The 15562-nt window shown below is 27.1% G+C and overlaps 1 protein-coding gene across 3 annotated transcripts in view; it reads left to right on the top strand.

Moving 5' to 3' along the window:
* Positions 1-13563, top strand: part of nSMase (neutral sphingomyelinase) — a 50413-nt gene extending 36850 nt beyond the window's left edge. For 2 of the 3 annotated variants that reach the window (XM_085820663.1, XM_035362713.2), the window contains 2 exons: positions 4794-4913; positions 5004-13563. In XM_085820663.1, coding sequence (XP_085676789.1) covers positions 4794-4913; positions 5004-5386 — 503 coding nt within the window. In that variant the 3' untranslated portion in view covers positions 5387-13563. Of the gene's footprint in view, positions 1-624; positions 741-4793; positions 4914-5003 lie in introns of those variants that run through there. The other variant, XM_085820664.1, reaches the window with a different exon arrangement.
* The last annotated feature ends 1999 nt before the right edge of the window (positions 13564-15562 follow it).

The following is a 15562-nucleotide window of genomic DNA, read 5'->3' as shown; positions in this document are numbered from 1 at the left end:
CATATTAAAATGCCCATTGAACTAAAATATATTTATTATAAACTGCAAGAAACGCTATTAACAATATCATAACAATTGATAATTAATATTAATTATGAATCACTTTATAGAAAATTTGAAAAGAAAATATAATTTTTTTCTTTTCTTTGACTTGAAAACAGCTTTGATTCCCTCCCCCAGTATATAGGGACAGATAGGTTCTATAATAGTAGTTAATTTCTTTCACTATACAGCTTTAAAACATTCTAATAATTTCTGGATAAATGTGTTACCTTTTAGGAGCAATATTTAATTTTTTCTTGTGCCACAGTCTGCTGATTGGATTTGTGTTAATTATTTACAACAAAGTAATTTTATTGTAAAAGCCCAAATTTTGGAGATCTTGGAGGACATATGTCTTAAAAATCAATATTCTGTAGCAATAAAAAATTTAATTCATAATGCTGCTGTTATTTTCTCATTTTTTTTTTTTAAATTGGTGTTATGTAATTTATTTTTATAATTTCAAATTTAGATACTAATGTATTAATTTCATTGGTATACTGCCAAAAATCACAAATTAAAAAAAAAGTTTGTAATTGTTTCTGTGTATGTGTGGTTTATTTATTTTATTTATCAAACTAGGAACACTGGAACAGATGAGAAAATTTTATCTCACAGTTATTCTTATCAATCTTCAACATATGTTCAAGCTAGCTAGGCTGATTATGAAGCCTTAAGAAAAACTCTGCTGATACTTGGTAATAAGTAAATTGTAAACCAAAAAAAAATCTGTTGGCTAATATTTTTAGTTAAATAGTCATTTGGGGATATTTTAAACTTTAAACAAGTAAACCATTTGTGTGTGTATATATATATAGTGTTACAAAGAATTTTTTTAAAATAAATATATCCCACTATTATTTCTATGAGATATGCTGCTGAAAAATTAATTATAGACAAAATAGTAAGAAATGGAACCAAATTATCCATAAAAGATATGAAATCAAAAACCTGTTTCAAACAAAAAAAAAAAAAAAAAATCTCAGAAACAACAGAAATGTATAAAAAAACATAAAATAGGAAGAAGAATACAATCTAAATATGATTCAGTGTTATCAAGAGGGGTTAGATCGGATTCAATTAATTCCTCTTTCTAGGCAAACCACTGTGTTTTCGTTCATCTAAAATTAGCTGATGAACCATCTTAAATTATTTAATTATAATAGTTCATCAGAAAATTCTGAATGCCTCCTTGATGCAGCAGCCATCCCTTCATATGAAATAAAAATATACAAAAACAAATTTTAATGATGTAAATTCAATGCTTGATAAAGAAAAAGTAAAATATGTACTATTAACTAATATTAAAATACAAATTAAAACATAATAATTTACAAAATATATTAAAAATGAACAGAGAACAAAGTTTTTCAATTTACTGTGGGAAGTACAAAAGAGCAAAGGAGAGTAATTCAGACGGAAAAAGTAGATGCTAATGATTGCCTGTTTGGTGCTATTGGTGATACAAATTTGCAATGGTAAGTTTAAAATCTCCCAAAAGGTGAATTTATAGAAAGTAAAAAAAATTTTTTTTCCTTTTTTTAAGATTTGGAAAGCGTAATAGTAATGCAAATAAGAGAGGGAAAAAAGAAACAAATGTTAGCAAAGAATAAAATTTTCACACTATGGGCTTATCATGATGAATTATAGAATAGGTTAGGCACTCTGTTAATAAAGGTGTAGTCCAGAAAAAATGTACAGTAATATATATAAACAAATTATACTGTAAAACCTTCTAAAGCTCAAGTAAGAGCAAAGTTGGCCTCATCTATGAAAAGTACATTTCCAGAGAAGCTCAAAATGAATGTAATCTGTTGCAAAATCCAGTGACAGAAATCTACGTGGCAAGGATAGCTGCATTCAGTGCTTGACTTTTCTTATAAGTGGTATGAAAAAAAGTCTTTCCTCATGCAGAAGTTTCCATACAGTGTTTTTATTCACATCTGTAGTTCATGCAGTCTTGTGCTAGTGCTTGAATTATCTTCAACCTCTCTCAGAATACATTTCTCCATTTCTGGAACTTGTAGATGTTTTGAGCAACAAGCATCCAGTCTCTTGACATGAAATGAACCACTCTCGCAAAGCTGCCGGTGTAAACGCAAAAAAATTTTGGGGATCTGGCTGTGTGCTATTAGGGAAATGTTCATGGTACAACCTTAACACCTCTCTTTTATTTCAATTTGCAGCCCCATGCATAAGATGCATGTCTGCTTTCTTAGAGAGTGTAAATTGCTGCATCATATGCAAAATTCTCTGACAGCAAAAAAATTGCTTGAAGCTCCATAACCCTATTCAAACTTAATAAAATTGTTTTGCAGATAATAATGCAACTAAATAAACCTCCAAATTCAATATTTTTCTTTCCCCAAATTCATCTTTTTTTAAAAGTTACGTCACTAAATTTGTATATCGTATGCTCTGCTTATAATGTATATATATTGTAATTAAATTTTGTTTAATACTAAAATTATAACCTTCCAAAGCATTGCAAAAATGCCAAAGGAAAAGTTAAGGGCCAGTAAAAACAAATTTAGAACTTAAGAAGTCTAAGCCTAAGGCCAAAATATTAGAACAGTCATATTGAACTATTTTTCTCTTGTCAGAGTGATGGGCAAAAATAATTTAATTTCCCACTGTAATTAATTGATTGTAAAGATGGTTTCTGATACTCAGCAGTTTTCAGATCATAAAAACAAATTTAAAACAACTGAATAACATCATCCCTTCCCTACATGGATCTGAACAACCAGAAAAATAAAAATAAAAAATCTGAAAGCGTTCAGATTTTATGTTATGCACAAAGGGCTGTTTCTTCTAACATTTTTTGTATTACCTTTATTTATTAAATATCTTGTTCTTTGTACTTAAATTTTAAAATTCAGTTCAACAGCAATATCACAAAAATATTTAAAAGCTGTACAAATACTTTTTGTGGAAAGTTCCAGAGTTGTTAAGTGTTCCTTTTTGTAAAATAAATTTTATCAAGCTACAATCAGTTCTGTGGGCATTCAATCTATTATTACAAACCTGTACGCATGCAGCAGCATAAAAATTCCCTCTTCAAAATGTGGAATATAAATAAACTCGGAATATGTAATTGAAAAACTCTCAATGATGATAAAATAGATAATAAATAAATACAATAAACATAAATCAAGTAAAGATCAAATAAGAATGCAGCTAGTTAAATAGGAAGGAAACATTAATTTAATGCTACCGATGTTCTAGTGGAAATGGAATCATGAGGCAAAATGCAATTATGGAGCCTTCCCATGTGTATGCAGAGTTTATTTTTTTATCCATTTGGTGCACTGGAAAGATGAGGAATAGAAGTTATTGTCTGCAATGTATGAAGATAATTTTCAAATTGTGTTTGAAATGATCTTTGATTGTATGAAATATATTTTTTTCTGAAATTGAGTTCAGGAAGAAGTCATGTATCAAATATCTTTGTGTTTAAAAATTTTCAATCAAAAAATTTTCATTAACTGTGCAAGTAAATTAACTGTACTAAATGAGTTTCATACATGTGGCTTTTTTTTGGGGGGGGATGGGAATATGCAATTACAGATCATAGAGAATGAAAACTCATGCCATCAAAATTAAATCATGTTGTGGTAGAATTTGAGTTTCATATGATCCAATTTTAGTTCCTTATTTAAATATAAGCTTCGTATTTAAATAATCAACTAAATCTGATTAAAAATATCTAAGATATTTTTTGTTACAATTATGCTTGATGAATGATGGGGCAAATAAATTCAGATTACTTGCTGCACCAATGTCTTTTGATGTAAAATGAAATTATTGAGAATAATATTTACATTTTTTTAAAGTATAGATAGAAATTTACTAAACTAATGTAAACCATTTTAGCTCATAAAGTTGTACAAAATTTTGACTGCACAAGCACGAGTAAGCTCGAGGATCTTATTAATAGAAAGAGAAATTTTGATAAACATAAATAGTGATAATAATAATAATACTGTGATGAAACATTTCATAAAGATATTCCATTTTAGTCTGAATAGTGAGATTCAGAAGTAAAAATACTAATCATATAAAAATTACTATTATCTAACTAGTGAAAAGTATAAACTTTCTAAATTTTAGAAACAATAATATATTGAAAGGTGAGGGTACAGATAGTTTAGAACTCTCTGTGCATGCTGTTATCTGTGATTAATTGTAATAGATTTCAAATAAATTTTGATTAAAAAAAACTAGTTTGCTAAATAAAATAATTCTAAACAAAATCTGCATGCAATTGAACTGATATTTAAGAATTGCATTAACAATCATTATAACTGTATAGCTTGAAGACTGCAATGTTGAAATGTTTGATTTCAGTGTTATCTTTGAATTGAAGACTCATGTTGCTATACAATGCATGTATTCATTTTCAATCTTCCTTGAAAATGAATACATGCATGGTGTGTGTGAAACTTTCAGTTATTTTAATTTATGTGCATTTTCATTTCTTTTTCAACTTGCAATAATTCCATTAGGCTATATATATTTTTTTTTTCATTAAAATTTATTTTCAATTGTAAAGTTATGTTCATTGTACGTTTTTTGTTCTGCAGTATAAGTAATTATGTATATTGTTTATAGGCTAATATAATCTATAATACATTGCAGGCACATGTGCAGAATATATTGTTTATAGGCTAAAATAATCTATAATACATTACAGGCACATGTGCAGAATATATTGTTTATAGGCTAATATAATCTATAATACATTGCAGGCACACGTGCAGAATGTTTGACATGTGATACACCATTAGGAAAAATTCCAGGTTCATCTATTCCTTACTCTGATCACGAAGCTGTGGTTGCCACTTTACACATTTTCAAGTCTATTGAAGGTATTTGATTTTTAGCATAGTATTTCTTAGCTAGATGTATTTTAATTTGTCTTATAACTCCATTCATTCATTGATATATTGTATCTCTAGCACAAATTCAGCAGTCAAATCCAAGGGCCAGGCTGGAAGCTATAGATAGTAGTCATACCATTCTACAAAAAAGTCTCAAAGAACTTCATAACAGTCGTCTTATGTATTTTATTCTGAGTTGCCTTTTAATGGCTCTTCTTCTGGTAACTACACTTATAGAGGACATTGGTGTTTTTGGCATACTTATTCTATTCTTTCAGTTCATTGCTACATTTGTTCTTGCCTTTTGTTTATGGATGGCACTTATAATCAATAAAATTGAGTATAGTGCTTTGGTTTCAGCTTGTAAAGCAATGGGTATTTTAACAAATTCATTGATGAATGAATACAATTTGAAACTTAATACAGAATATCCTGTTTCATCATCACAAATTATTTTATGAAAATGCTCCTGAATATGTTTTAGGAAATATATATTATATGCCATGCATATCTTAATTACTGCTCATTGAATGTAAAGATACAGCTGTTAATAAATCGTCAACTGTTAATGATAGATATAATATAATAAATTAATGCACTCAAAGGATAATGTGTGTGATGTGAATGTTTCAAATTAAGGAAAGGTTAGAGATTAGATCAACAAATATTTAAGTACATTAAAATCAGATTCTAATATCAATACAATATGATTTTTGTGTTCCTCTTGCATGTATTATATTTATTGTAATTTGATGTATGATATTTCAGTATTTTAAATTTCATTAATACATTTTTATATTACTTAAGTTCGATGAAAATTCATTATAAAAATTATATCATTTAAGGATTTCTTAATAGCCTGTGTTTAAGTATGATTAATTTTGAAAAATTAGATAACTTAAGTTAATAGAGAATTATTACATAAGTTATTTTAAATCATTCTTCCAATTAATATTTGTGCATTTGATCATTTTAAATTTCTCATGCAAATTATTGTATGAGAATGTTTTTACGAGCTGGCTAAAATTAGTTTTATTTTGTAAGCTATATAAAATAGAAGTAATATAAATAAATAGATATGAATATATTGATTTATTTAAAGATATAGACAGAAAGATAAATAATCTATATTTTGCTAATTGAAAACTAATATACATATCCAAACTTAAAACAGAATTTACACAATGATATTTTTTCATGCTGTGGCAGTGTTATAATGATTTTTCCAAATCAGCAGAGCAGTTAATATTATATTGTTTTAACTGACTGTTGAAAAATTCTTTTGATAACTCTTATATTGGATTTTGGTTGGTATTGATTCTACAGTTTTAAAGTTTACTTTTACAGTAATACAAATGTGCATTAACGGTTTGCTTGGGTAATATGCCATGTAATTTTCAATAAAATTTCATAGTACCTTGCTGTGAAATTCTAATAATCAGAATATAAATAATTTATTTTAAAAAATGCCACAAAAATATTTAATTGTACAGTGATGCATGATACTGTGTGATTTATATCCAAAACTGAATGTGCTGCTTTAAATTGTTACAAAAGTCAGAAATATTTCCAATTTTGCATCAGATATTGAACTAAAACAGATTTAAGCACTGCATTTCTACAAAATTTCAAGAAATTTTCTGTGCATTCTACACTAATGTGAAAAAATTATTACTTAGCAATCTTATAATCTTAATAAAAATAAAATTTTTGAAAAAGATTAAAAAAAAACACCTTAATTTGTAATTATTGAGAAAAGCAGCTTTTTAACTCAAATGCAGATTTTTTTCCTATGGAATATTAAAATATAAGTACATATACTCATTCCTTTGTATAATTTATATTTGGATCAAAACATGTTAACTTTCATTATGAGCTGTTTAAAATGTTACAGTTGAGCTATTTTTCTCCTGTTTTCTCTTCTTTCGCCCCTTGTTTTATGCACTGCCTCACAGTTTCATATATTTTAAAACTTATTGCTACATAATGTAAGTTAAAATGTTTTGCAGTCACATCACTGTTGTTAATTTAAAAAACTTTAAAATAGATACATTGAAGTCAGTTGGTCTTTTATATTGAAGGATGCTTCTGAAACCACCAGGTTGAAATTTATTTGAAGAAAGAGCATTTATTTGAATAACAATTTTAAATTATAGTTAATTCTATCTTTAAAATATTTCCAGCTGAATTATGCATTCTCAGTTTTAATGATGTACTTTTTCTTAATGCTATTAAAAAGTACACTGCATTAAATGGTCAAATTAGATACTTCATGTTTTCTCAATTGTATGTTACAGAAACAAAAATGCATTGCCTTCTCAAATTCAGTTTTTATAGCATAATCATGCTGTGTGTGCCAATATCTTTTAAGATAGCAAATAATGCTCATTCACTTGTATATTTTAAAAACTAGTTTTAATATTTCCAGAATTAGTAGAGTAGATTCATTCTTAGAGTAATATTAACAAATTCTTTTTTAGTTGGAAATATCTAGAATTGTTCTAAAAGTATACAAATAATCTATTTTACAATGAAATAATCTATTTAAATGCATATTATGTAATCCCTTATTATATTGCACACTTATCAATACCAGGAATGATGACATTAATTGAAGTAATAACAATAAGTATTTCTGTATGTTGAAAAATGTTTTATATTGTTGATAACTGGAATTCCGGATTTTTTACTTTCTCAAATCTGGTATTTTGATATTTATGAAATATAGACTCATATTTTTCTCAAATTTATTTTAGAACAAATACAGTCAGAGATTATAAAAAAATTTAACTTAAATGTAAATTTCAGTGAGAAATAAATTTCTTGTATATGCTAATTGACTTTGTGCAGATAAGATATATATATCTTATACAAGAAAGTTATTCTTGCTCTTTGTGTTATACAGAAGAAACTCATGAAGTTTTGCCAGAAGTATTCAGGCTAAAAGAAGATGGAAAGTAAAAATATTCAGTATTAACAAATCTGATTAAATTTGTTTTAATTTGCTTTCTTAGATCCATGGTTAAAATTTCATTTATTCATATGTTTGGTAATTATGGCAGAATGTAGAACACCCTTGAATATTGGTAACCCAGGTGCTGTTCCGACACTGAAATATTATTTATTTTCATTGCACAAAAATATGTAGCTTTTGGATCAATTTATAAAGATGTTAAGGATAATTTATTGAATAACTGAACATTCTGCCGAAATTTTTTACAGGCCATGAACCATTCTTTTGCATCTAGCAGTTTCACACCTACAACACCTATTAATATGCATTCTTCAAGTTCTAATCTAATACTTATTTAAAAAGTTAAGTGGAAAGTCATGGTATGCTTCAAAATATCTTGCTGATCTACTAAATCCATCTCACATTCAACATGAAACGAACCATTAGAAATAAAATGAAGAAACATAGTAAATAATTGCATGAAAAAGTGAAAAACAGTGCATACCAAAAATAAAAATTACAAATGAAAAGAAGAAGAGAAGTATTTACATCTGTCGCCGCATTATTTTCAGGGGGCTGATATAACAAAAAAAAAAAAAAAAAAAAAAGGAATATATATATGTATAAATGTAGCAGTTTCCAGAAATTAAACTATCCTCCTCTTTCTAAAAAAAAACAAAAAAGAAAGAAAGAAAAGAAAAAAACCAAAGTTTACAGTTGTTTTCACAAAGGTCAGATTAAGTAAAATAAGTAGCTGTGTGAAACGATGTAGTGAAACATAAATTAATTTTGAATAAATTAAAAAATAATTTTTGATTCGCTCATGAAATTGTTTGAAAATAAATGTGCTCATATATGTATTTCACATTAATATTCTAAATTATTTAAAATCATGTCAGGTTTGTGTTGCTTGGTAATTTTCAGGATTTTTGGAATGGGATCACAATCACCCCTGTCACATAAAATTGGAAAATCTGTATGACATTAATTTTCTGATTCATACAAGATTTTCAATGAAGTATTACTATATTGCTTATTTTAAATAGTTCACATTTGGAAAAAATGAAAAGAAAAGTATCTGATATAGGCACCATATATGACTTTCTTGTATGGCCTGCTAAATTGTACACAATTTTTGCTGCACTTTTCAACTTTTTTCCTGGAGAATTTCATTAGAAATATATTTCTCATTCAATCAATTTAGTTCTCATTTTGTGGTAAGGCAAAACTGCATAAAAACTCAAAATATCTTCATTAAGAGTTATAAGTAAAATTAGAGTTTCTAAGCAAAAGCGAGCAATTCCGCCACTGGGCAGGAAGACAAAATTTTCAGTGCATGAAATTGAAAGTTAACTTAAGGCCAGACACTGGTTGGTGCACCAACTGACTTAAGTATTCTGCTTTTCAAATGCAAACAAATGGTGGCCTCATTAGACTTAGTGCCACTTTTAAATTCTTAATAATTCTATAACTATTGCATGCAGATTAACTTAAGGCATAAAAACCTTGACTGGAACAGGAACAACTTAATTCAGTTACTTTTAAAGCAAAAAATTCACAATTTACCAACTGTCATGCAAAAACATTATTCAAACAACTAGTTGAAGATGTAGTGAAATCTGGATGAAAATACAAACCAAGAAAGTAAAGGATTAAAAAATAGAAAATGTTTGTTATAACTGGTCACTTTTTAAATTTGAGGTAAAGAAACAGACCCTGTAAGTCATTTGTAATTATATCAAGGAAAAGTGACTGCAAATATTTTAACAGTGCATGGACTAGCATTCTAACAGTGCATCTTAAATATACTATAAATTTTGTATCATTAGCTGATTTTATTGAAAACTTTATTCCATATGCTCTAAACTAAATTATGATCAAAGTAATATGATTGTTAATCATACACAGTACCAGTGTTTATATTCACAGAAATGCTGTCCTCTTTTAGATGAGGTCACCAGCCATAAAAAGTTTCATTGTATTTATTACTGAATAAATTTATTGCTGAAATAAATACAATGAATTGTATTGCAGTAATTACTGTCAGTAAGCAGTGTTAAGTTATTAATATTACAGACTCTAAATGCATAATTTTATTGAGTAATTTGTTTTCAGATAAATATCTTTCATCAAAAGTACTTTAAAAAAATTTTGTTTCAAGTATTTTCTGTTCGAAGTTAAACTTTCATGTTATATTCTATGGTATTTTCAAAGCATGCTGTCTTAAATTCTTCAGAGGATTTGATTTCATTATCTAATTCCCAAGCAAGTATTCCTATAAAAATCATTATTTGATTATTGAACATATTTCTTACCACATAAAACAACTTCATTGAGGAGCACTAATAAAATTAATGCAAATTATATTTTACAAAATCCATGAATATTTATGTAGCACTGGATATTCTCTGGGATAAACCGTGAAGTGTGATACTGTATTAAAATGGGATTATTCTTTTCAGTTCAGGACGTCTGGTCATTTTAACAAAGTGGAAAGAGCTTTATATGAAGAAGTAAAATAGTTCTGAGTATAGATTGAAAAACTATGGAAGAGGTTATATATCTTTTACTTCACCTATTTGGAATTTAAAATTTTCATCAATCATTGTTTAGGCCAGCAGACTGAGAAGGGATGAAGGGAGCTGTTGTTTTAGTTGCTGCTACTTATATAACAACAGTAAAGTAACTGAAAAATTATATCATTAATCCATAGCTATGTAAACAGGAAAATGAAGATAATTATGATGTGAGAAAGGTAAAACTTTAGAAAGATCAATCTAGCTGGGAAGACAGGTCTGTCAGTAATAACATCTACAAATGGTTCTTACCAAATAATTCAATAAATAATAATGGATTAGAGGAGTCAAGCGAGTGTAAATTATAAATATGTGTTTTGCCCAAACATAATAATGCTACAATGTCAATACAAAGAAATGTAACATTGGCTTAGTAAGTAAAAAATCTCAATATTAAGTAATTTAAAAATGGTTAAAATAAAATATGCATTCTTATAAGCTTATATGTATGTGCATATCTAACTTGTCTAATTTGGATATTACAAAATATAAATTGGAAAGTGAAGACAATTTTAATTCATAAACATATTTTAATAATTATAGATGAACTCTGAAGGAAACAGAATATAAATTATTTGTCCAATAAATATAGCTTTATAATTTATAAAGCATTCACCATTCAACATGTAAGTTAATACTAGGCAAAAATATTATATAAAATACTTAGGTGACATTTAAATATGATGCTTGGTACCAAAGTGAAAGTTTTATTACATTTGTAATTGTAGTTGATGTCCTTCATTAGAAACTTTAAATGACTTTTCTGCACAATAATTAATATCATGTTTACAAATTAAGGAATGTTTTCTCTTATGTTATAAATTTAAATCATTGTGTACTATTTTACATATTTAATTGCATCTCTAAAGTATTCAAATAAGTTAATAAGAATTACATACATGAAATATATTTGATGGTATTTGATGTATTTATCTTATCTGCTTTTATTATAATCATTTTGAGGTTGCTTGGTATAGTATGCATAATTTGAAAGCATTTGTTTCATTTATAAATATATAATAAGTAGTAAACTCTAAAACCTTCAAAAGATCAGATTATTTGATTATGGAAAAACACATTAGGACTATATGCCTAATAGTAAATTCTTCGATAGGAAACTTTAGTTGGGAATTTGTCCCATATTTGTGTTGCATATAAGAAAAACTTCATCTAGATAGCTAGTTTAACAACTAGGAATAGAAACCAGAATAATCTAGTAAAAGTTTTAGCCACTCAACCCTTGGTTATCCTTCCGATGGAGTAAAACAACAACAAAAAAACACTACTTAATAATATATCCACAAATAAAGTTCTAGAAATGAATGAATGCATAGCTATAAAGATCAGCCAAGCAGTTTGGGGAAAAAACTTTGTACGAATAAAGAACACATTTAACAAAATCAAAGGTATATTAAAGTGCAATATAGTTGGGAACTATTACATTTGCTGTAATATCATATCTGCCAAGGTGTCATGCATATAAAAGTATATATTTCTACATTACTTATTTTCTTCCTGCTGTAAAGGCAATTGGCATAGTATAAAGCATAGAGCTATGCATTATACATTTATTAATGACTATAAATATATGCTGTGATATTTTATAATTTTAATTTGATCCAGAACTTTATTTTGTGCATTAAAAGGCAGATAAAAAAGATACTGATTTATTATTAAAGTATTAGTTGAAAGTCTTTAAAAAATAGATGCAATCATTGCCTAGATAATTATCATTTTAGATGTAAAAAGAATGTCAATCATAAGTTTTTTTGCACAAGCCTGTAAAAGTATTAAATTTATTACACAGATATCAGTTCAGGTGCATTATTATAGCATTAGTAAGACATGTACATAATAAGAAATATTTATATGTACATTTTTATGAAATGGGATAAAGCAGCTATATATATATATATATATGTGTATTAAAATATATATCTGTAAAATTTAACTGATATGAATTGGCAGATGTGATATTATTTTTCTAATGTCTTATAATTTTGTTACATCTCCTGATGACTTGCTCAAATAACATGCTCATGAGTATATGATCAAAATAAGAATTTACTCTTTTGAAATAAAAGACTTAGAATTTTGTTGAAATGTTGCTTGTTTTAATATTATTAAATATGAAGCTAGTATCATTGCCTTTAAATATGATCATTAAATAAGCATGTTATTGCTGCTTTGAGTGTGTCATGAAAACAAAGTGAAATTTTCAATGTGGGATTGTGAAACTATGTTCAGTGTTTCTCTTTACTTGGTAAAATTTATTATATAATCTGATTTTATTTTTTTACTTGATGTGGTAAATATACAATAGAAAAGTTTACATTTTTATTGTAGCATTAAAGTCAAAATGTCATGTATATGATTTCAAACATGAGAATCATTAAAATATATTTCAGATATCAGTAATCATATAAAATATCAGTCCTTTAGAAAATTAAAAGTTTAAATTGAGTTTTTATTAGCTAGATTTTGATTCATTTTTTAAATATAACTTCTATATACATATTTGTGATGTCACTGCCCCTAAAACTTTGAACCATATTAAGCAAATTCATATTACTGAAGTGTAATAAAAAGTACTTCATTTGTATAATTTTATGAATTTTCAAAATGCATTTTATTCTTTTCTGAAATCATATGCAGAATCATATTGACCACTCCACCTAATTTGCTAACCTAAAATTTTAAAATAAATTGCAAATTCTGAAACTATAATATTCTATTCTGGGCCAATTGTCACTTGTTTCAATTGTACTGTATTGTTTACATTCTGAATAAATTTGTCATCCCTTGCTACATTTTAAAAATTATATACAGTAAAATGCCTTAAATTATGCAGCCTTACAGAATTCTTCCAGATTTCATGTATTTCACCACCTTTAAATGTATGTCTATCATTTCTCTATTCCCATTGATTTTTTCCCAAAAGCTTTCCATTTTCTGCTTAAAATCTTTGTCTTATATATCAGTCACAGTGGCTGAACATTTTGATACATATTTTTGTAATCAAAATACCCGATTTTGGCAGTATGAATGTGGATAATCTGTGTATAATCTATACGGTTACTAGTAAAATAAATTGTTAAAATAATTGCTTCTTCTGTGTCTGTAGTTATTTTATTCTAAATAGCATCTTATGAGAGAAAAGTTAAGATATTCCATAAAAATTCTGTATAATTTGTAAATGTTAAGAAATAAGTAATTAATTCCATTTGGCATTTTTAAACAAATTCCCCCCCCCCCGAGTTAATTGGTTAATTAAAAATGCAAGTTATTTTGCTTCTGATATAATTTTCATTTTTTACTTTTCCCAATATAGTTACACAATTAATTCTATTTTTAGGAAAATTGTAATAAATTAACATTTAATGGTTTTACTTAGTAATTTGGTAATTTACATGACTGAAAGACATTCTAATAATTTAATTTGCAAAAATTGTACAGTGAGGCTACATTATTTTTATACTTTTATCAGCACTTTCATCAACGGTTTGCTCTTTCTGAGCCGGAACTTAGATGGTATCCAGTTCCACCATATATACACATATATTCCCCTTCATAATATCAGTTTTATCTATAATGTTCCTCTGCAGATAGTTTATTTTAATCTGAAGAAAGGCAGTTCAGATACATGGAAAATGGCTTGGAACTGCTTTATTACAATATAGCCTACTCATAATTTTGACTGCTGCTGTAATTTCAAGGCTATTTCTATGGATATAACTACTGATTATTTTAACTTCACTTAGAACTATTTTGAACATAAAGGATTTTTCTGTATATCTAATTAAATATATACAGTTTTCATTAATGCTGTTATTTTTTTCAATGTTTCTGTGCTTCATAAATCTGTCTCAACTTCTAAAACATGTATACTGTATTTGGTGCCCTATTGTCTCATTGCAGGTAATGAAACAGTAGTCACGTTTTTTATTCACCTAATTACTCTGCATTATTTCTGTCTTTCCTGATTAATTTTCAGGTATTATTGAAAGTTTAGACAGATTTCTTGAATGCTGATATATATATGGTAGTTACAGTTTCTTGTAAACTGTCTTTCAATGCTATTAATTTTTTTTTTTATATAAAATGTGATAAATATTGGTTATTCTTCACAATCTGTTAGATGCATTAGTATTTATTTTATATAATTCAGCCTTAAAGAATTTTAAACTCAAAGAAAAGCACCATCTTAATAGACATTGTAAAAAAGGGAATTATTGCTATTAAGAAAGATATCTGAAGTATTAGTAAATTTACAAGTTCATTCTTGGAATAGTCTCAAAGGATAAAGATTATTTAATGGACCATATTCATAAAATCCATGTTTTTCTTCCATATCTTGTAAGATGGAAGAAAATAGTTCTTGCAGTGATCTTTCCACTGTTCAAACAGCAGCTCATGATCTTTAAAAACAAAGAAATTATGAATAAAGTGAAATGCTTCAGATATTAGTCGAGTTTTGGTTTTAAATTGTCATCAGTTTTTTCATTAATGGCAGTTGCACTCTGAACTGAAGCATTGAAGGAAATTTAACATCTATTGTAAACATAGTGATACCAGATTATATTTTATTGGGAAGTTGTGTACAGAATTCATGTGTAAACTGAATACTAAATTATAAATTTCAATGAGAAACAAAATTTAGATTTTCTTTCCAAATTTTCCTACATGTGACTGATTTTTACTAGATGTGATCTAGGAAAGTTTTATTTATGCATCTTGAACTGAATGACATACAAAATGGTTATTGGACTGTATAGATATATATTTTGTATTTCTTAGATATGAGTAAATATATATCTGTCATCTCCAACATCATTTGCTTTTATCTTATTTGTATATTTTAAGATCATGGTCAGCAATGAATTCTTGTACTGAAAAATATTTCCTTTCAGAAAATTAAGCTTTTTCTTCCTAATTTTTTAATAACAAATTATTATAAATAGAGGATCTATGACAGTCAGTCCCCCCCTCCCCAAATGCTATGGATTTTTACTAATGTGTCTACTTTTTTTGCTCGTGAACAGACCTAAATCCAAACTTCTGTTCAACCTTTTGTCATCCATGCTAGAATGAATCAGCCAACCTATCGA

The sequence above is a fragment of the Stegodyphus dumicola genome, chromosome 7 (genome assembly GCF_044657685.1).
Source record: "Stegodyphus dumicola isolate Sdum_Otavi_A_Nest chromosome 7, ASM4465768v1".
NCBI lineage: Eukaryota > Metazoa > Arthropoda > Arachnida > Araneae > Eresidae > Stegodyphus > Stegodyphus dumicola.
The sequence above is the reverse complement of the archived record's forward strand: the minus strand, read 5'-3'. Positions and strand labels throughout refer to the sequence as shown.